Source organism: Botryllus schlosseri, chromosome 11, assembly GCF_051294905.1.
Source record: "Botryllus schlosseri isolate E-star chromosome 11, Bs_hap1, whole genome shotgun sequence".
NCBI classification, from domain to species: Eukaryota; Metazoa; Chordata; class Ascidiacea; order Stolidobranchia; family Styelidae; genus Botryllus; species Botryllus schlosseri.
The window spans coordinates 9001030-9022818 of NC_137246.1; the positions used below are offsets into that span (position 1 = coordinate 9001030).

At 39.3% G+C, this 21789-nt stretch overlaps 3 protein-coding genes across 3 annotated transcripts; 2 read left to right on the forward strand and 1 right to left on the reverse strand.

Moving 5' to 3' along the window:
• Window positions 1–678: 678 nt before the first annotated feature.
• On the forward strand, window positions 679–5452 carry LOC145451078 (4-hydroxy-2-oxoglutarate aldolase, mitochondrial-like). The gene is made up of 2 exons (XM_080329570.1): window positions 679–997; window positions 2566–5452. Exon 2 carries the CDS (start codon window positions 2601–2603, stop codon window positions 3585–3587), a length of 987 nt encoding a protein of 328 aa, XP_080185696.1. The 5' UTR covers window positions 679–997; window positions 2566–2600; the 3' UTR covers window positions 3588–5452.
• A 5-nt stretch (window positions 5453–5457) lies between these two features.
• On the forward strand, window positions 5458–18571 carry LOC145451062 (tRNA (32-2'-O)-methyltransferase regulator THADA-like). The gene is made up of 19 exons (XM_080329545.1): window positions 5458–5604; window positions 5665–5791; window positions 6534–6618; window positions 6733–6920; window positions 6986–7099; window positions 7182–7322; window positions 7390–7606; window positions 7664–7803; window positions 11502–12104; window positions 12166–12387; window positions 12907–13086; window positions 13420–15019; window positions 15077–15321; window positions 15931–16650; window positions 17751–17851; window positions 17910–17997; window positions 18058–18154; window positions 18214–18332; window positions 18405–18571. Exons 1-19 carry the CDS (start codon window positions 5570–5572, stop codon window positions 18453–18455), a joined length of 5073 nt encoding a protein of 1690 aa, XP_080185671.1. The 5' UTR covers window positions 5458–5569; the 3' UTR covers window positions 18456–18571.
• Window positions 18572–19062: 491 nt separating this feature from the next.
• Window positions 19063–21553, reverse strand: LOC145451087 (UPF0669 protein v1g209471-like). Its single transcript, XM_080329579.1, has one exon. The coding sequence runs from the start codon at window positions 20550–20552 to the stop codon at window positions 20007–20009; it is 546 nt and encodes a 181-aa protein (XP_080185705.1). The 5' UTR covers window positions 20553–21553; the 3' UTR covers window positions 19063–20006.
• Window positions 21554–21789: the final 236 nt, after the last annotated feature.

The window sequence follows — 21789 nt, forward strand, 5'->3', positions numbered from 1 at the left end:
GCGAAATTTGTCTTAAAAACAAGACTAAAAATACTGACACATCAAAAACTGTCTTAACTCTTCATAAGCACAATATGTCTTATGAGATGCGTTTTATTGGTCACATTTTTAAGACCAAATAATTGTGACAATTATATATGGTCTTAAAAAGCTGAATCAGTCTCAATTTTAAGACCTCATTTCATCAGTGAGACTGAAATTGCTGAAAATGAGACCAAATCTGCCTCATTTCTCAAATTTGAGACCAAATTTGTCTAATTTTTTTGTAGTGTTCAATTAATGGCGGGGGCGGGTCTGTAATATAAATGACGACTTTCGCTATCAATTTGAAGCAAAAATATACCTCCTCCTTATCAAATCCGCGTGTCAGAGAACAGCTATACGATACAAATCGCTGTATACCCTCAGCGCCAGTGCTACTGCCAAGTGTAGGCCGCGTAGTAGGCTACAGTACTAAAACTAGTGTTTATAAATATTTCGTATTGCGCGGGTTTCTACCGCCACATGTGGATCGTCCATACTTACTTTGCGTTTCAAACAAGTTGAGAGACTTTGATTCCAAAGAAGCCTCTCACGGATCAGGGAACAGAGTTTCAGAATCAAACGAAACGATACGATAACGTAATATCTTTAATTTACGCAGTAAAAGCTCTTCGGCTGATTTTCATCCGTAGCCAACCTCAGTAATACGGTGAATCAAATTCTAAATGCAGGAAATATGTTGTCTGCGTGATTTTGGTTTGTGTGTGTAGCGAATCGTCTGCGTGTTAACTAGTGACTCCACTTTGCTTTACTTTTCTTGAATATACCATGGGCCGGTTAACGAGACAACAAAGAATAAGTCAGAGGGGCATCCTGCAACTGGGGATAAATCGAGGACAACTCATGCGTAGCTGATAGACAGGGGGAGAATGCCGCATCGTTGTGGAGTTGTTGGATTGCAGAGATGCAGACTTGCAGTAGCAGAGTAGCTGATGCTGAAGGAGGGTCATTGCTGGTGAGTGCTCAATAAGGATAGTGCGTACACCTACAATACACAGTGAGGACTGTCAGTTTGAGGTGTTAACCATCCAACTGGTTGGCATAATTGGCATAATTCAACGATTATAGAATTGTGGCCTGGGCACAATCGACGGTAATGTGATTGATTGATAGCTGCTATATCGAGCGAGTCCCTTATGGTCAGTGGGTGCAGAGTTTAACTACTAGAAAGTTTTCAGATTTTCCGAATAAAAATATCATTATATGTACAGAATTTTTTCCATATATAAATTAGAATCATGGAATCGGTGTCCTGTGCTCACTGCTCGCACACTTCTTGATTTTTTTTTATTATTTTTATTAAATTACTTCAACTTGGGAGAATCCTCGCTGTTTGTGTGTTAGATTAAGCAAAACGTAGCGAGATTCTAGTATGGAAAAGAATCAGAATTACCGAATTCACAATGCCAATAACAATACAACAAAGTTCCAGTTCACTTCATATCAAATGAGACTATTCTGAGCTCATTCTTATAAGCATGAGTACCATATAGCAAATGTCTATGCAGCAAGCTTTGGCTTGTTTGGCAGTATACAGCTCTCGAGCTCTGTAACATTTTCATGATAACCTGAAATTAGATTCGGATTGAAATTAGAGCATAGATTCGGATTACATATGCGAACAGGTATTTTGCTCTAAATATACAACTATAAATGTCTATAGTTGTCCAAGTCTTCCTGCTGGGTGATTCAATTCTGATCCGAGTAGTAAGCTTCGAATATCACATCATATTATGATGTCATAGTAGAATGAATGACTTATAATTTTAAATATGTATACCATTTTGCAATGCATAACACATTCATATTCACAATTTATTCACTCTAAGCTTTTCAACTGGCACTCATCGGGAGCAGCCGTCAGTTTACATACACGGACTGCGGAGATTGCAATTAAAAATTTAAGGATGAAATAGATAGTGTGACGTAAGAATGGTATAAAACCAGCAATGAGAGACAATGAGGACGTGTTCTGCTCCATTTAAAGCTTCTCGAATCGAATATAATATACAACTCAAGCAACTGATTCTTTGTCGACAAAAGCTCTAATTTCTCTGTGTATTTCATTAGTGTTGCGTTTCTGTCCATGAATTGCAGCTAATTTGTATTGCGCTAATTGCATTTTTGCTTAACGCTCTTGTTTTGTGTTTTTGTGTCATTGGTGTTTTAATACCATACTTTCGTCACACTGTGTATTTCATCTTTGTATTTCAAATTGCAATCTCCGTATTTACTGACGGCCGCTCCAGATGAGTGTCAGTTGAAAAGCTTAAAGTGAATAAATTGTGAATATGATTGTGTTGTTCGTTGCAATATTCAAGTTCTCTACCACGAGGCACGAGGAACATATTTGTTTACCATTTTACAACCTCCCTGGCTACTTCCAATCAAATTTAATTGTGCGGACTCCTACCTTCCAGCCCTAAATGCCGACTATATTATTCTGACTAGGCTAATGAGTGACGAAGCCCTGCACTGCATCCTTGTAACTACCGTCAGGTTTACATTACAATTTTGTTTTAGTTTCAGGCATCAAATTATATAGACTTGCTGTAAAAATGATGACCGCATTTGCGACTGGTTGCAGAAGTGTTAAATTCTCGAGGCAAATACAGGATTTGAGAAAGTATTCTCAAAATGCAGTCGACTTGAAAGGCATGTTCCCTCCGATTCCGACACCATTCGACGAGAAGGAAGGAACCGTCGCTTACGATAAACTTCATCAAAACTTTAACAAATGGAACACAAAACCATTTCGGGGTTACACGGTCATGGGATCGAACGGTGAATACCCGTTCTTGTCGGCATTCGAACGTGTCGAACTTGTTAAAAATGTTAGGCAGATGATACCGGATGGAAAATTGTTAGTTGCTGGATCCGGGTGTGAATCGACTATCGAGACAATAATTATGACGGAACAAATGGCAAAACATGGTGCCGATGTGGCTCTGGTCATAACTCCTTTTTATTACAAGTCAGGAGTTACCCAGTCTGGATTGGCGAGACACTATGAAGAAGTAGCCAGTAACTCTCCTATTCCCGTGCTAATATATAATGTTACCGTCAACACCGGTTTGGATTTACCTATTGAAACAATATTGCGTCTCTCAAACCACAAGAATATCATCGGAATGAAAGACAGCAACGGAGATATAGCTAAACTCACAAACGTAATCTTTCGGACCAAGTCAGTTCCTGGAGGATTTCAAGTTTTAGCTGGCTCAGCATCATTTCTTCTTCCAGCGTTCTCTGTCGGTTGTGTCGGGGGTGTGTGTGCACTGGCCAATATGCTAGGTGATGAAGTATGCAGAGTTCAGGATCTGTTTGACAATGAAAAAATGGAAGAGGCGAAGTTGCTGCAGCAGAGACTGGTAGCGCCGAATATTGCCGTGACGAAGCAATTTGGAGTTCCCGGGCTTAAAGCGGCCTTGGATGCTTTTGGCTACTATGGAGGCAAGACAAGACTGCCTTTGGAAGATTTGAGCGCGTCCAGCAGGAGTCAGATGTTGAAGATATTCAATAACAGTGGGTTTTTCAATCAGTAACTTATTTTGACACGGTTTGGAGATACTTCATTAGACTTCGGGGTTTGCGTGCACTTGTGCCGATGAAAAATTTGAGAGCAAAATAATTTCATGGACCCAGTGTCACCAAGAACAATGACTTGACAGTATCTGATCCGACATGTGCCTTTGTTCTGAGACTGAATCGTTGTCTTCTGCGGCAAATATCTGTTCCTAATCTCTTAAATTTTTAATGTGCATTCTGACAATTAGTACCAAGATGATGGTATGATACTGTGCCATATTTTCTTTTATTCACAAAATAGTTCACTAGTGTGTTTTGAAAGCAATTGTATTTTCTGGCGCCGACTGACAGGCTGATATCAGGCTGGTTTCACCAATACAATTTATTTTTGCCCACAAACAATATTATGTACCGTGTACCGACATCAAAATATATTTCAACCAGATCTTCTAATTGGTGGCAGTAATTTGAAAAATATATTCTATCCGCCTTCATTTACAGTACTTCTTATAAAACTGCAGCAGAGTAAAAAACTATTTCCATACCAAAATACATATGTTATAGGTAGGGTAACACAACTTTTCCGCGTTATCCTGCTGTCTTCATTCCAACCTTACTGCAAACATACCTTGCTTTTTCTGACATCACAAATCGAAAGCACCAACATTACCATAAAACAGTGAAACAGCAGGGAGGGATATGTGAACAAGGCAATGTTTTGGGTTATGAAGAATCCCTCTCTTGACTGCTTTAACCTTTAATGAACCTCCATAAGTACTTGGCGGTGTATTGGTCAGACAGTAGGCTATCATCTCTTGAATGATTTATAACAATGAGGCGATGGATTCCACATTTTATTCTAGCAACAATGTGATGTTTACAAGGAATATGAGATATCAACAATGACCAAGGAACGTGGTAGGCCTATATGAAGTGATGATGTCATTGGACTGACTAATGAAAATCGGCTGGAGTTGGCTGGCCGATGCTGATGCTGATATTTCTACTGAGGCAGATATCAGTCTGGCTTTAGTGTTGACTGCAAATCCTTGATTTGTATCGCCCATTTTTTATAAAGTTCATTTTGTCTTAAGATTTCTGAGTAGGCCTACGGCTCCATTTCCTCTAACTGCAAATATAGTTATTTTTCCTTCAAAATTTCTATGTTCAGAAGTTTAATCACTGAAAGAAAAGTACTGAGATATAACTTTTGTGCTACTCAGCATTGTATAACTGCAGAGAAGAGTTAGCTATTGATCATGCCATGTATCTTCACTTCTTCAGGCAATAATTCTCGCATCCTAATTTGCTGCAGTCCAGTACAGAATACATGACCTTTTTTTGATGATTTTGTTTATTATAGCATAGTGCACATTGCAATCAACTAACTACAAGGTCGTTTTCTCTTTTTCTGTGTCATAAAATCCCTATAAATTTGTCGTAAGTCAGTATTGATGGTATGATTGCAATTGTTTTCGCAGTAGGCTGGATGATTGACTTTTGACTTGAAAACTTGCTCAATCAAAAACGTTAACTACCGCAGCGAAAACAGTAATCAAAACTTGATATCAATGTAGTTTTGAAAATTTGAAGTCATCACTTTCCATTGCACCAAATCTGATTCATACATACCTGGTAATTTTCTTTGCAACAGACCTTTTGAAAAGCTTCTCTTCCCCTCAAATACTTCCTGTTGGGTTTGTACTTATGTAATGAGTCCTTGAAGTGTAATTACACCACAGTACTTGGACCTCAGGATTTTGCAGACGTTGCAAAATCCTGTGTCCTCCACATAAAAGCTCCTGTAGATTTTCGCATTTAATGCTTTCGAAATATTTTCAGCAAATTTGGAAATCATGTTCAAATTGTTCATTGCTCACTTCAGACATAGTGTGTGGTTATGTAGTTTTTTAAATGTAGATACTAGATATGTGGCATTGCGTATACGAAACCCCTTCAGAATTATCATCTTCGATTCATGTAACGTGCTGAAGGCATCATGAAATTGAACAGAGCAATTAACGAACTGTCAAGGTACACGTAAGCTAGAGTTACATATGACCGTGGATCATATTGTTGTGAATCTGTTTTTAGGGCATGTGCAAAGATTGGTTTGGAGAGTCCGGTGAAGCTTGACTTGACGGGACAATCACTGTGTGAATCAATAGCAGCTATACTCTTCTCTGGAAGGAACTTTAAATCAGTGAAGAAGCCTTTCAAAGTATGATTGTCGAATGGGGCAGGGAGTAGCCCTTAACCCATTGTAGCTTATCATCCGCTCTAGTCTACCATTCTGGTACGCAGAAAAATCATACGCATGTGTTTTCTTAAACATAGAAAATGACTTGACCGGAGTCAATACACGAATTATCAAGATACTTGTATTTGAGTCATTGTACATGACTGGACAGATTCTATATGACTTATTCTTTTCTCGCATATCAGGACTGACAGTAGGCCCAGAGACGGTCTTTTATCTATTTGAATACACATGTAGAGAGTGAGAAAAATGAGTAGGCCTATATTATGAATCCGAGGTCTTCGATTGCACCAAAGAGTTTCACAGAAGTGAGTTGAACTATGACTTGGACTCTGACTCGAGTCTCAATACTATGACCCGGACTCGACCCGTTTCTTCCTGACTTGGACTCGGTCTGGACTGGATGGTGAATTGGAAATGACTCGACTTGACTCGAGTCAAAACTAAAAGTCAAATTGACTTGTTACTCAGAACCTTGTGACTTGGTTACATTCCTGTTCATCAGTTTCTGGATGGCTCCCTATATTTCAATACGTGACATTCACATTTCTCTTCACTAGGAGTGATTTAATTTGTTTTACTGAATAAGGTTAACTATGTTCTATCGAGAAACACCTGCATAAAAATACTTGTCCTGCAGTTACATTCCATAGTAATACTTTTCATTTTAATGGATTATGGTCATATGTTATGAATTTTGCAGGCTGTAATAATCTCATTAAATGAAGAACATTTCCGTGAATTGGAAATCTGTATCAAGCAAAGACTTGTCCAACTACCTTCTTCAGGTGTGCCTACATAATATTATTTTCAGACTAGATAAGTTCCTCAAATAATGATTGCTTCATTTCCAAAATTTTAGCATCCACCACGACTACACAATCGCAATAATTTTATTTTAGATATTGAGGTCCACTGTGTGACATTGTCATTTCTTCTGGAAGAGTACCCCCGTTTACGACATCTGTTGGCTGCATACATCGAGTGCTTAGCTCATTTACTAAGCAAAGCCTTATTATCATCTTACAGTGATGTCCGTGAGAAATATGACCAAGATAAGCTATGCGAACAACTAAAAGTCATGGTGCAGGTGTTGAATGTGTGCTCGGTTACCAAATTGTTGAACCCATGAATGAACTCCTTTTCTTGGCATAGATTCTTCAATTCTTCCATGATGATGTTGACCGCTGTTTCCAAGAAAGCAGTGAAATGAGCCGTGATTTGCTTCAGGCTTCAAAGCTCTGCATACAAATCTTGTCGCGAACAAAGGTATATATGACAAAGTCTGTCGCATTCCGCTACACCCAGTCGGTTGATGACAAATTCTAAAGCTGGTTTTTCTGTCGTTAAGGTTTACAACGACGCTGTCCGCTTGATGGCGGGTATATATCTTGGGAACATTTTGAACTATTGCCAAGCAGATCATACTCTTTCTCAAATTATTTGGAATATGTATTCCAATATTTTGTCAGGCGCTCCTGCTAACATAACTGTAAGCCACTGTGCTGAATTTAAAGTTTAGATCACGGGAGAAGTTAATTCTGCTTATGTTGCTATAGGCAAGCGGTGTATTTTCTGATCTTGGATTTCCAACTCCTTGCACGAGCAACAGTCGCACGATTTTGACGTTTTTCCTAAAAGGGATATTTTCCTGTGTACGATCATCGGTGTTTTTTGTTCACTTGCCATGTGGCGACACGCTACTACATGTTTTATTCGATGCTATATGCGAAGCGTCAGAATTGCACGAGGAAATTCAGTTTCATAGCCTGCAAGGTGATCAAGTACGGTATCATTTTGAAAGCACATGCCTGACTACCTATTTTTGTACAGTTCTGAAGTTATGGTGGATGAAAGTTCAGGGGTCACTGAAATCACAAGAGCACCTCAAATCGGGTCGTGATATGGTACAAGTCGAAGACAAACACGTGAAAGGCACCGTACAGCTTATTTTTCGGCAGTGGGATAGTCCGGTATGTTAGCCAAGATTATATATATTTATATTTTAGATTATATATATATTTTAGGGATTCCTGGAGTAGAAGTAGAGCTAACCAAATTATTAAGTTTAGCTGACTGGCTACATAATCTGGAAGAGCTGTCCTCGGCGTATGACATCATTTTAGTCCACAGATATTACTCAAGACATACGAATATGATGCAAGTAGGTTTAGCAATGAATCTCCCTGATCCTCTTGTCGTGCCATACCGGAAGTAAATTACGGCAGGATGTAATAATCGATTGCCAGAATACGGCGCGATAAATACACAAGATAGGTAAGACGTTTCTGGCGGTCCGTGGACATATGAGCGTGCGACATTATAGCATGCGGCACTTCGGCATGCGACAATTCGGCATGCGACACATGAGCATGTGGGTTAAATTACAGGTTAGGGGTGGGTGCATGGTTGGGTTAGGGCAGAGGTCTCAAACTCAAATGTGCTCGCGGGCCAGTTTTCCAGTTTTGACGACGCCGCGGGCCGCAGCATTTATAGGGGTATTCTATGTCTTTCCAAGTAGGCCTTATTTTGCAGGAATTAATTTTCCTATTGAAAGTGAGCCGATCCAACAGACTGACAGTGAACACACATCGTCAAAATGTGATTTACTCTTGTATCAATTTAGGCCTGGCGCGAATAGAATTATCACATTTATAACTATTTGAATGGAATTGTTGTTGTACTTGATATATATTAATTATAAGATATAGACACCATATGGCGGACAAATGTGTGATACCATCATAAAAGCTATCAGGTTATTATTTTTCAGTTACTATGAATAATTTGAATTTAACAGATTGATAATAGAGACTGATCTGATATCAAAACAATAGTTGAGCATTGTAATTCCAATCCATGATTCGGGTATACTTCTGATAAGTAGTCTATTAATCTCATGGCCATATATCTTCAAATATAGGAGCAGAAAAAATATAAATATAATATAAATATATTAATGAATGTGTCCTAGTGATTGAAATGTCGGAACGCCGAACGGCCCATTCCTGTTACATCGTTATAGCGTCCCACTACGGAACTCGATACCTTTAAGTGGCCTTAATAACATGGTTTAGCGACCAAAGATGTAACTAACAGATTGCATATGGCTAACAACTTGCTTAGTTAGCGAAATACCAAGCTGCGACCTTCTGATCTATTACTCCACTGATACGCGATTAGTTTGTTGCGTCCATGGTTCTAACAAATTCACGGCATTCCGAGTCACTCCAAGTCCACTCGAGTCATTTTCATTTTGCCATCAAGTTAGCCCGAGTCTGAGTAATTTAGGAAAGGTCGCGTCTAAGTCCAACTCACAAATTTCAGTTACGAATCGTCTAAGGGTCACGATTTGTCATCATGAATTGGAAATGTGGCGAAATAGTGAATCTTCCACTGCATGGTAGCGTTTGCAATTGATGTGATGGTGAAGTTTGATGAATAGTGTGAGGCTTTCGGGGCAATTTAAGAGGGAATTTTCACTTTATAACCTGAAAAGATATATGTGACACTTATATAATTGTCAAATTAATAAAAATCTAAAATGTCGTGGCAGGCCGCACAAAATGCTCTGGCGGGCCGCGTGTTTGAGACCTCTGGGTTAGGGTTAGGCTTAAGATATATGTAAGGGTTAATTTCAGGGCAGTGTTTCGGGTTAGGGTAAGTTTTTGGTTAGAATGTCACATGATGACGTGACGCATGCTGAACTGCCGTTTTCCATTGCGTGGTATGTCGAGCAACCGTTTCTGACAGATGTGTCGTACATTTTCGGCATTCGCTTTGTAATGTGGCTATGAGGGTATGGAGCAGTTGCTACCTCTCAACGAACTACCAGTCAAAAGCTGTCATTGATGATACTCTCAAGTAGCCTACCAGTAAAAGTTATGCCCTGAATGTTGACTCAAGTGCAAGTGGAAGTAACAATTTTATAAACTTGTTCAAATTACTGGCATTTGATGTCCTAAAACTGGGGTCACCAACACGCGGCCCGCGAGGTCATATTTTGTGGCCCGTGACCTGATTTGAAATTTCGGAAGAACGCTTAATATCATTTGGGAATGCTGAAATTGATTTCGGTCTAAACATATTGTTGCTGTTGTTCAAAGCAAGCTGTTCTTCTGTGCCTAATTTCTCACTATTTCTCACTAGCTGATACGGCTTTGGCGTTGTTAATATCATTCCACAGAGTAAGAATTTGCTGACATAAATGGGTATATTATGGCCTGGACGCGCTATGGCCCGCCGCCGACAAGACCGAGATGCTTAGAAAACGACTTCGGGATCCCTAAAATACCAAGCTTTAAGAGGGGATAGTTTTACAGCAAGTAGCCTACCGTGTCTAGCTAACCCCAATATCGATTCTTAAGTCCAGGGGTAGCCAATCGGCGGCAGTAGAAGGAAAAATGTGCGACCGTTAATAAGCAAATTGAAGTTACGAATTGGCGCCCAAATCTTTGAGAGGGGACGAATAACAATTGAGACTGACGAAAAAGTGGACTAATAACAATTCGCCCAGCCAAAGATGTACCGTAGCACAGGAATAATACTTCCCTAAATTTTCAAAGACACCCAGCCCTTGCATCAACTCTACCGGTGAATCTGATCACATGGTCTGAGATAGGATAAATATTTGATAGTGTGAAACTATGCTAATATTGTTGACGAAATTCACTCATGAATATGGAAGAATTTTCGCGCTTGGCGCTACTGCAAAACGGATCCCTATGTCTATACATAACGAGACTATACGTACGATTTCGGTGCGCACAGTAAGCCAATATGAGTGAATAGCTAGTTTACTCCAGAATTCACCGGCAATGGACAAGGACAGTTTAATGTGGATATTTGACCTCCAGTTAGTTCATTACAACTATGCACTTGAATGCGGCCATATACTACATAAGTAATCGAAATGCGGCCGTGAATAGCACGAAGGTTGGCCACCCCTGCTTTAGTTGCTGAAGAGTGTTGTCAGGTATCGTGCGCAGCTCACAGATCAAAATAGAATGAAAGTGATGATCATGATTTTTGTTGTATTTGTATTTCTTCGATAAAATATGATTTCTTTTGTGGTAACTATAGCTGTCACCGATTTTAGATTGCACAGCGTTGTACTGACGTGGCTGTTAAACTGTGTTGCCTATTTTTATCTTGATATTGAAGTCATGCGGCCTCTACAAATTTTGAAAAGTTGCCCGCGACCCGTTTTGAGTTGGCGACCCCTGTCCTGAAATCAGAGGTCCTGCAATGACTGAAGTAGTTGTAAAAAGTAGATTAAAGCCTTTTGTTAGTCAATCGCAGGCAACAGCTTTCAAAATTGCAAGATGCATCCATGTAACCAACTCAGAATGACTAATTACATCACAAATGTGTGCAATTTTCAAAAATATATTACGTTTCCACAAAACAGGGTCTACATCGCTTGGTTTTAACAGCAGTAGTGCAAATTTATCAAAATATGCTTTTTACTCGATAAAAATCTATAAATTGATAAGTATGTAGTTTGGCTTCAAAGCAGTTTAAGTTGAAGTAAAAGTAGTTGAAGGACGCAACCCCTTGAATGAAGTAGTGAGAGTAGGCAATCCAATTGAGTAGGCTACTCAAGAAAACAAGCAATTTGTTCCTTACTGTCTCTGTGAGGTACTGTATAGAAATCAAAATTCTTTTTCAGATATCTGGCACTCCTGCACTTGTGTTGAGCATCATGACCGCGATTGCTGATTGCATGAAGTCGACTGGCAAGGAAGAAACATTTCTCCATGATTTGCTCGGCAAATTGATGCGACTGCCCGCATCGATCAAAGGGAAATATAATTTTGTCTCATTGGTCGTCGCGAGAGCTGGAGCCAAGGTTTTATTGCAGAAATATCCAAACTTTTTGTGCCGAATAAAACCGCTCCTTGCCGTTAATCACATGTGTCCTGCTATATCGAAGACTTACCGAACAATTGTTGCTGATATAGCAGCTCGGAAAGACGTTCAATTCTGGGAAGAGATATTACTTCCTGGATTGGTTATCGCGATTCTTGATCGCAATCTCCATGTCAGGAGTAACGCTGTGCTGTATTGGCTTCCGATACATTTGAAATCCTTCAGAGATAGTTATCATAAAATACTCGGTAAAATACAAGAAGACGCTAACAAGCACCGAGTTAACGCGGAAATAAAATACCTTGCACTCATGGCGACCTCCAAATTCGCAAGGAGAGAAAACAAGTTGAGCTTTACGGACTTGGACTATAATCTCATCTGTACCGGCTTGTCACACTTCAACGTTAGTAAGAATAGTTTATATAAAAAGGAATATAATTGATGATGATCTTTGTTTTAAACAGGATGCTGTCAGGTCGGAGGCTTTCCAAGTTGTGTGCTGCTACACCAAATCGTCGGCAAGAATATCGAAACCGGAAATGGAGTTGATTAAATCTTTCTTGCCACTCAACATGAACAGCGACTCAGTGGTATTCAGACAGCAGCTGGAGTACTGCGTTAAATGCATTGCCGAACGAATACGCGACGGTGTACATCCGAATAAAAGGGCAAAGTCAAAACTTGAGGTGTGTATTTCGTAAAAAACTAGTGCATTACTTGACTTGGACATAGGCAAAGACGTCACCGACATATTAGTCTTACTCTTTCGAAGTAGGTTGTCTCTACTTGTGTTTTCCTAATGATTTGTTTCAAACTCGAAACTCGGGCAGCCAATAAAGGAATCTCATATTAACTCCGCAGAATCCGCTGTTCTTATCATTGCTGGTATCATAAATCATAAAAGTGATATTGGCCTGTGATTAGGAACCTTGTGGCTTTGTTACAACCCTGGTCTTGACCCTGTGTACTCTTTGTTACACCTTTAGCCATGCTGCATGCATATTCTGCATATCGCTCTGAAAAGTAGTCCATTCCTAATTGATAAATTTACTACTGCCAAAAGTACCATATTCAGCCAGTTGAATACGATTTTAACATTTCCATTATTTTTGCTTGAGCCTTTCACTAATCCCATACTGCCCAAAATATATGTCTGTGTACCATTTTACAGCATTATCCATAATGAGTGTTCTGTCTTCTCGCAGAGCGTGGATGATGGCGACTATGCAGTGCAGTGCGGCGACCTTTTCAAATTCTTGTACAAACTCTCTGTCGGTTCTTTGCACCCGGAATTCACTTATCAAAGAAAGAAAACTGCCATTGACATTCTTGGAACACTGCTCAATACATTTTATACCAATCAAAAGGACTTCCCATTTGCACAGGTGACTACTGAGCTTGTTATATGGAGAATACTTCCCATAGCAAATGATCTCAGAATTTTTCATGTCGTAGCAAACTGGTCGTCGTTGGCACTCTAGTATTAGTAGCAGTTATGTCATCAATTTCTACTAGAGGAGTAATAAAGTAGGCATAGTTTTGCTTGAAAAATAGAAAACTGTGAAGTTGAAGCAGTCTGAAATCATGAAATCATAATCATTCGAGTAAAGTAGTGCAAGTCGGCGAAATCTACTTGAGTAGGCCTACTCCAAAAAAGTAGTACTTCATAATTGACCAACTTTGCATTGATGTCCCAATTTTCAATTACTTATTCGCAGGTACTCTTTGAAAACAATAATGCAGACATGCTTCTGGAAATGTTGCTAGACCCAGTCCCGGAAATTCGCACGCTGGCTTCCGCGTTTCTCAACAAGTTCTTTGCGTTCATACCTTCAAGCTGCCTGGAGAGACACTCTACCGTCGCCCATCGTCTAAGCACCAGTCCCCGCTCTCGAGACAATGAAAGCGCTGCGAATATATTGAAAGTCGTAGCGCTACGCAAAAATTCTAACGAACGCAAAAGCATGCTGGTGAATCACCTCAAACAGTTGCAAAACACTGTGGAATTGATGAAGAACGATATTGTCACATCATCGCGCCAATTCCCACCTCACGGATGGCTGTTGGTGATCAAAGAATGCATCTCGTCATTACAGTCTGATTTCTTGTTGCAGAGTTGTTATCCGTTACTGGTTCAACTTTCCGAAACTACTCGTGACCTGATTAAATTCTCGCTGGACACCGTTTTCAAGGGTGACGCTAGATCTGATGGGAATAGTGATGAATGCTTTGGCGTATCTGCAGATTTTTGCGAAATGACGGAACGCATTGAAAAATTAACACTTGATAATAGTAAAGATCGTGAAACACTGCTAACTGACGATCATGAGACTATATTGGCTTCGTTTTGGCTATGCCTGCTTCGCGGTAGTTCTTTGCTGGCGCATCTCGCGTTGATCATTGAGAAACAAGCTGGCGAACTGCATTTGCTGAGATCTATCTCAGACACTCTGGTGAAAATCATGACCAGCTGTCGTCATAGAGGCGCGATCGAAGGGTGTTACGAAGCTTTTTTGCTTGTATGCAAGTCTCTGTTATGTTCGAAAACCGATAGCTATCGACGGATTCCTTGTGATTTAATCACGAAAGTGTGCATTAACTTGGAGAGTGTGACTGGAAGCAACGTAACAAGAAGGTCAGCCGGTATTCCGCTGATTTTAGAAGCCGTGTTAGTCGCGGAAGCGGCGCACAGGTGTTCTGAGCTGTTCCACGTTGTATTGAAAAGCATTGTGAATTTATCACTAAAAGTGCCTTTCGCTGTTGAAGACGATGAGAAGTTTGATATTCCTCAAGTGCACGGGCTTTATATTTTAAAACACTTGTTCCGAAATTCTCAACTCGGTTCTGCCGTGTTGACGTACGCTTCTTCCGTTCTTGAAATAGCGACAAAATCCTTATCTTCGCCGATATGGGTAGTGCGAAATGCCGCGACTCATCTGTTCGGGGCTGTCACGAACCGCATGCTGGGTCAGAAACACATTGACGGGTCCCAGGTGGAATCGATGGAAAATTCGGTGTCGAGCTGTGACTTCTTCTGTCGGTATCCAACCGTTGGCAAGATTCTGTCGGAAGAAATGGAAAAATCACTGCCGTCAAGCACACTACCGCAGCCAGCCCTGCATCCGATTTTGTGTCTGCTGGCAAAGCTTACGTATTGTATTGACGATGAAGACTTTATACCGGTCGGTTTCGTGGATTTGATCACAAGATTTCTGTCGAGTCCCGTGTATCTGATCAGAAGTATGGCCGCGAAAGCACTTTTAGGTCTTGTCAAAAGCAAGATGGTTTTTATCACGACTTTGACCGATGCGTTGCCAGGTACTCAAGGAGTGTTTGTTTCAAGTTAGTCATATCAAAAATGTTGACGTTTTACAGAGCGAATCAGTGATTCCAACGCATTGCACGGTTTTCTACTAATTTTACAAGAAGCAGGAAAAGCCGATGCAGAAGTCTCAGAATCAAGATCTGTGTTTATGACATTGACTAATCTGTTGAAGAGTAAAAGAATCCATCCGATTAATTACTCTCTTGCGATACAAATTGTGTCAAAATATGAATATGTTGTCGCTGAGGACGTTTTGACGGGTTTTGAATTATCTTCGAAACCTTTACTGCATCAAGTAAGTGGTTGTTATCATAATTATAATTAGACAATGGAATTTCCAATGTCATTGACCCTGTTTTACCCGCCCACTTACAAATAGATTTTGTTTTGAAGTTTATTGTTTTAGATATAATTTTCATAGTAGTTATCAGCACCATAATATTGCGATGCTATAAAAGTTACCCAGAGAAGCTGATAAGACTTCTTGAAATCCATGACATGAGATTAGTAATAATAACCATTAAAGAGGCATGAACCCTGATAGATGCAATAATTAACACATAAGAAAGACAAAACTAGAATATGCCACGAACTATTGACAAGAACGATATGTCAAAAGTGGGGTCCGTTATTGTTAAGGTATCTTCTCCATCTCAGCTGAATTTATTAAAGGACCAGCCCAGGTTACAACGTGCCTCAATTTAGCTCTTGCGGAACACAGACCCGAACCTAGACACTGGATATTTGCATTGCCATGTTATGTTATCATTTTCTGAAAAATGCACCTTACTCGAATTTTCAAATGAATCAAAATACTAACATGAATTATGTGCACTGTCTGGTTATCAGTCATTAAATGATCCTACGGAGACATTTGTTTTGGTGTGGAAACATGACGTTTCAGATTGGTGATTACGAATGTCAATATCAAAAGACAAAGCTCGGACTTCAACTTCTTCGTGGCACTTCTGTTCAACATCTACTGAAGAAATGCCTGAATCAGAGGAACAACGCAATGTTGAAAGCTGCCATCGAATGGATATCAGATCATGAATACGATAATGATTTGATGCAACTGATGCTGGACAATATTCAAGTTGAAAATACTAGCTTTCTGACTAGTATTGTTGAGGTTCTAGCTTCTCACAGAAATAATCCTATATTCGTGCGCCTGCTAGCCAAAAAAGGGTACTATGTCGTTGGTGAAATGGCCTGTGATTTTATTTGTCGTGACTTGGGTTTGAGCGCACAATGTTCTGGTCTGAAGTTACTGTCGGTTCTTCTCGCTGCTCGCGTAAAGCTATTACCAAATCAACCAAATTGTGAACACAAACACTTCTACAAATTTCTGACAACATGGATTGATCAAGTTATATCACGGACGTCGAGAAATGAAGTATCTGAGCCGCTGCGGTTATCTGCAGCGGAAGCAATTGAAATTGCTGGGATTGAAGTGTTCAAACGTGTAACGGCTGACAGGATTAAGATGGGAGACTTCGTTTGTGCTATCCTGTCTCTTCTTCACGACGAACAAGGTTACATCAGACAACCAGCTTGCTCTTTTGTTGAAATGCTCGTTGAAAATCGACAGCATGGCGGGTTGTATCATACTTCCGCTAGCAAGGTACAGTGATTTGATGCTCTTTTTTGAATAGTAATGGAAGTGTGTAAGAAACTTTTAGATTTTTGCAAAATTTCTGTTTCCATTTGAAATGATGAAAAATATTCGTAGACTGATACTGCCTTAGCCGGATGTGGTCTAAATAGTCAGTATTGCTTTTGAAGCAGAAGTAATGCCATAAAGTACTGTAATTACAAGTTAAATTAGCGAAATCCAAGACTACTAAAATTACTTCGAGTAGGGTTAGAAACTCATGAAAAGTACTCCAGTAAGTAGTTTTTAAACATAGATTTGGTTGAAGTGTCGCTAGCATACTTGTTAGTAGTAAATCTGAGGTGGGCTTCTCTCGAAATCACAAGATGAACCGTTGCGATAACACAAATGATGTGTTTTCAAGAATATATACTGCCACCAATACTATGATGCAGGGGCTATTCTATTTTGCTGTGTTATTATGATAGTTTCATTCACACAAGTCATGCCCTCCTATACGAAAAATAATTTCTACTTGCACAAAAAACTAAGTGTAAAAAGCAAATAGTTTTGCCTCAAAATTATCGAGTGGAAGTGGAAGTAGTCTGAAAACACGATCACTTAATTAGGGTTACCAGATATCTTCCAGTTTCAAGAAATCTAAAATGTCCTCATTATTCACAATTTGTCCTCCTTTATAGCTTTGAGAGCCAGTACAGAGACAACTAAAAGATGGCACAAAATACGTGAAATAATAAATCGGATGGCAAGGTTGCCGAAAATAAAAGTTGGTTGGGTTGGGCGGGTTCGTCCGGGACTATGATCGGAAAAATGACGTTTTTTAGTCAACTCATCAATTACCGTAGCAGTAAAATTGCCAAATTCCCGTATTTATGATTTGTAAAAATTGTCCTTTTTTTTGGATCTCAAAATATGGTAACCCTAACTTATTGAATAGTTAAAGTAGACTAGACACTACCTACTTGAGTACTCATGAAAAGTACAAGTACTTCGTTACTGACAGTCTCTTGAATGGGATTGGGCACTCAGTACATGATACGCCAAAATGATGTTTCCGATTAGTCTACTTGGTGTGGAATAATTTTGATTGTATTATCTCATAATTACAGAAATTCCTTCAACATTTCTTTGCCACAACTGCATTCGATTTCTCTTCTCTTGTGACAATATTTGAAGATGTGTTTCGACTAAAGAAAGAACATTTCGTCAAGTAACTATGCCCATCTAATATAAGGCATTTTACTGATCTAACATGCTACATGTAACAGACATCAATCTGTACTTTTCGAAGCTGAACCATTCAATTTATACGAGGAGCCGGTCATGATGGCGGAAATGGTGGCTGATGCCTTTGTGGTAAAACATATTGATTTTTCTTTAGTACATGTCATCTATTATGCACTGCTTTGGTCTCAGGTCAGCCCACTGATGAATGATCTCAATGAATCAAACCGGGATGTTCTCGCAAGTGAACTAATAGTTAGGGTCTCTGAAATTCATTCTGAAGAGCAAAGTAAGTTTTGTTTCTTAATGGTATGATGGAAACGGTACAGTTCCAACACTGCTTTATAGGACGTTTGTACAACTTGGTTCATATCAAATGTCTGCAATTGGCATCGAGAATATCAAGGAGCAATGATTGCCGAAAAAACCTTCTCAAACTATTCACTTTCTTCAAGGATACTTCTGATGTAAGTACCATTTATTACCATTGTATGCTACGTCTTGGTGATATAATTTTGTTATTTTTAAACAAATTTCAGTCACCTATCCTGAAGGCAGAAGTGACTGCAGGACTTGATTCACTTGAATAACTGAACTATTTCTTCTGATGCTGTCTACTTGCCAGGAATCCTAGAGACAGCCGTTACTCTGTCACCAATTGAAAGATATTTTAAGAAACTGACAATATATGGTGGTATTGCATTGATTTTGTGCACATATCAGTGGCAGACTTCATATTAGATTGTACGGGTGCAAGTTAACCATGTTGCCAGGGTTGGCAGATAAGCGGTTATTTGTGGGAATGCGAAATTGAGCTGATGTTTAGGGATAATAGTATAGTAGACAAGTTAGGATGTAGGTCATTTGAACATGTAGTATCACTTTTCAAACACATGTATGCCATATAGGCTACAAGTTGGATTATTATGGTTATGGAGCAGAGACCTTGACCAGCAGCGATAAGACACGCACACAAGTTGGGTTACCCTTGCCGCATTGCATGTAGACAGGAACCCAGCAGCTTGTTTAGAGAACCACCAGACTTGCATATGCAACATGTATGTTGGTTCTTAGTTCTTACCTATATGCAATACCTAAATGCAATAGTGTTTAATCAATAACGAAGATGGAAAACTTTGTGCCTAATTTAAAAAGCTACCTTCCGAACCTGAAATGCTGTGCACTCATTCTGGCTCATTATCCTCCGTTGGTCGTTTATTCTCTTGAAGAATCCATTGTATTACAAGATATCGATAAATTTTACTGACGCAACATCTTTACTTGCCGCTATTGATTTCGACCAGCGAAATACTGGCTACTAGAGTCCAGAGGTGGTCAAAGTAGCCACTGTTTCTACTCAATTACAAGTAGAAGTAGCTTACATGACAAAACTACACCAAATAGAATGCATCAATTGCATCATGGTGCAATTTCCAAATATATATTCATATTCGGTTGCCACGATACGTGAGCTATTTCACACGGTTTTCATGACAATTTCCACTCATAAAACTGATGCCAGCAAAACCACATTCTACTCTACTAAATCCGAAGTGTAAAAGTGAGTAGTGTTGCCTAAGAAACTTGTACTGGATCAAATCGAAAAAAGTAGCAGTACTAATATAGTTGGAGTACCTCTGCAGGATACTTAAGACTTCAATTATGAAATAATATAGGCCTAACATCGGAAATTTGGACTTGAGAGTGGTATAGCTGTTTGTTGCAACATGAAAATTTGCGAAGGTTGTAAGGTCTTTTTAGTAGGAAAAGTATTTTAAAGTTCAGGTTACATATATCAATAGTTAACACTGCGACACACCCAGCACCATCGCTACACACCAGTAGTGAAGCACTGCGTTAGCATGCCATCAATAACATAATCACGATTACAAAGTTATATACCATTCATCTGGAAGCATGTCTTATCTTATCATATTGATCAGTTTCAATATATTTCCGGAGGAAACCTGAGTATGTTACTAATAGAGAAGGTGGGCAGTGTCAATCAATAGTACAATAGAAAATCAGATCATGATATTTGGAATATCATTTCAGTTGAGCATGAAAAACAAAGAAATTTGTTATTAAACACAATATAATTTCATAACAAACTGGAGATAAAAGATATGAAAAAATATTGATCAGATTAAAATATCAAACAATACTTTTAGAAATCCAACAAATATAGTCCACAGTATAGATTCTTCTTCTGTCTCATCATGTAACGGTGCTCTTGTTTTAACTGGAGATTCCGTCTTACTTTCTCGGTCCAGATTAGACCCTTCTTTAAGATATGGATTTACGTAGTGAGTATTTATGTAAACACTGAGTTTAAAGTGGTTGATATCCTCCGATATATAACCATACACTCCGATACCGATTGGTCGCTTCAATCTCGGTTCAATATGAATTTCATCCATCCCGCATGTGACCGATTTGAATTCATAATTCTCCCAAGTAGGCTGTAGAGTCGACGAAGAACCGTACAAGTCCGCATCTCCAAACAAGCTTTCAAGTTGTATGATAACATGTCCAGCGAGATTGAGAGAGTAATATGTGAAGTTGCCGCTACCCACTTTTCCTTCGAAGGATTGTACATGAGTCAGACCGACTTCGCCATAAGCAAAGGCGGTGTGATTGCAGAAGAGAACGGCAAATAGCAAAAATATCTCCTTTGGTATACCCATTGCATAGCACACGTCGACCACCACCAGAGACTACGCTACCTTGAGATCATGACTGCAAAAATGTAAAGCTGATCTGAAATGTATTCATTTCTACGATACTACAATTTTGTATTCCACTCTTCACATTCACACTGTAATTTCGCGAAATTAATAAATGAGTCACGTCTCATGATCCAGTCTATACTACAAAAAAAAGTGGACAAAGTTGGTCTCAAATGTAAGACATGAGGATAATTTGGTCTAATTTTCAGCAATTTCAGTCTTGCTGATGAAGTTAGGTCTTAAAATTGAGACTGATTCAGCTTTTTAAGACCATATAAAATAGTCACAATCATTCCGTCTTAAAAATCAGACCAATAAAGCGCATCTTATAAGACATATTGTGTTTATTGAGACAGTTTTTGATTCATCTGTTTTTTTGGTCTTGTTTTCAAGACGAATTTCGTTAATCAAGAAATAACATGGTTTGTGGTCTTAAAAATGAGACCGCAAAGTTGACATGGGCCAAGAGCACAAGACATAACTAGCTCTTTGAGACAGTTTTTCATGTGTCAGTATTTTTGGTCTTGTTTTCAAGACGGATTTCGCTAATCAAGAAACAACATTGTTCGTGGTCTTAAAAATGAGACCGGAAAGTTGACATAGGCCAAGAGCATAAAATTAGACAAATTTGGTCTCAAATCGATTAGGCTATTTAGAAAAAAAAGTCTATAAGACCAGATTGTCTTACCAAGTACTTTCTGTCTCAAAAGTAAGACTCAACTTGATCGATAATAGGAGCATTGCTTTGGGGGCATCCTTTTCCGTTCTGAGTGAAGGGGGAGAGTGATAGAGACCATGGGACAATACTGCGCTAAGGACTTTACAGACACAGCTAGCTCATTGAGATAATTTTTGATGCTTCAGTTCTTTTGGTCTTGTTTTCAAGACGAATTCTGCAGTTTTTTTGGTCTCGTTTTACCCACTCATCGCGGCCCCGTGGATATACTCAGCTATCGCAGCTCCCGCAGCTATCACTTGTGGATATACAAAGCTATCACAGCTATCGCAGCTATCACCAAAAATCGCAGACATACAGGTCATTTAAACGTCACGTATCGTTTAGGGCGCAGCTATCAGCGCTGGACCTTGTCCGGGTTGAAATAGTGCTCAGCTATCATATTCGGAGCATGTCTGGGTTGAAATAGTGCGAAGCTATCAGATCCGGAGCACGTCTGAGTTGAAATAGTGCGCAGCT

Coding starts and splice junctions, on each gene's coding strand:
- LOC145451078 (XM_080329570.1), top strand. CDS start 2,601: ATGATGACCGCATTTGCGACTGGTTGCAGAAGTGTTAAATTCTCGAGG.
- LOC145451062 (XM_080329545.1), top strand. CDS start 5,570: ATGAAATTGAACAGAGCAATTAACGAACTGTCAAG. Junction 7,100..7,181: donor AAATCTTGTCGCGAACAAAG/GTATATATGACA, acceptor TCTGTCGTTAAG/GTTTACAACGACGCTGTCCG. Junction 18,155..18,213: donor AATTCATTCTGAAGAGCAAA/GTAAGTTTTGTT, acceptor ACTGCTTTATAG/GACGTTTGTACAACTTGGTT.
- LOC145451087 (XM_080329579.1), bottom strand. CDS start 20,552: ATGGGTATACCAAAGGAGATATTTTTGCTATTTGCCGTTCTCTTCTGC.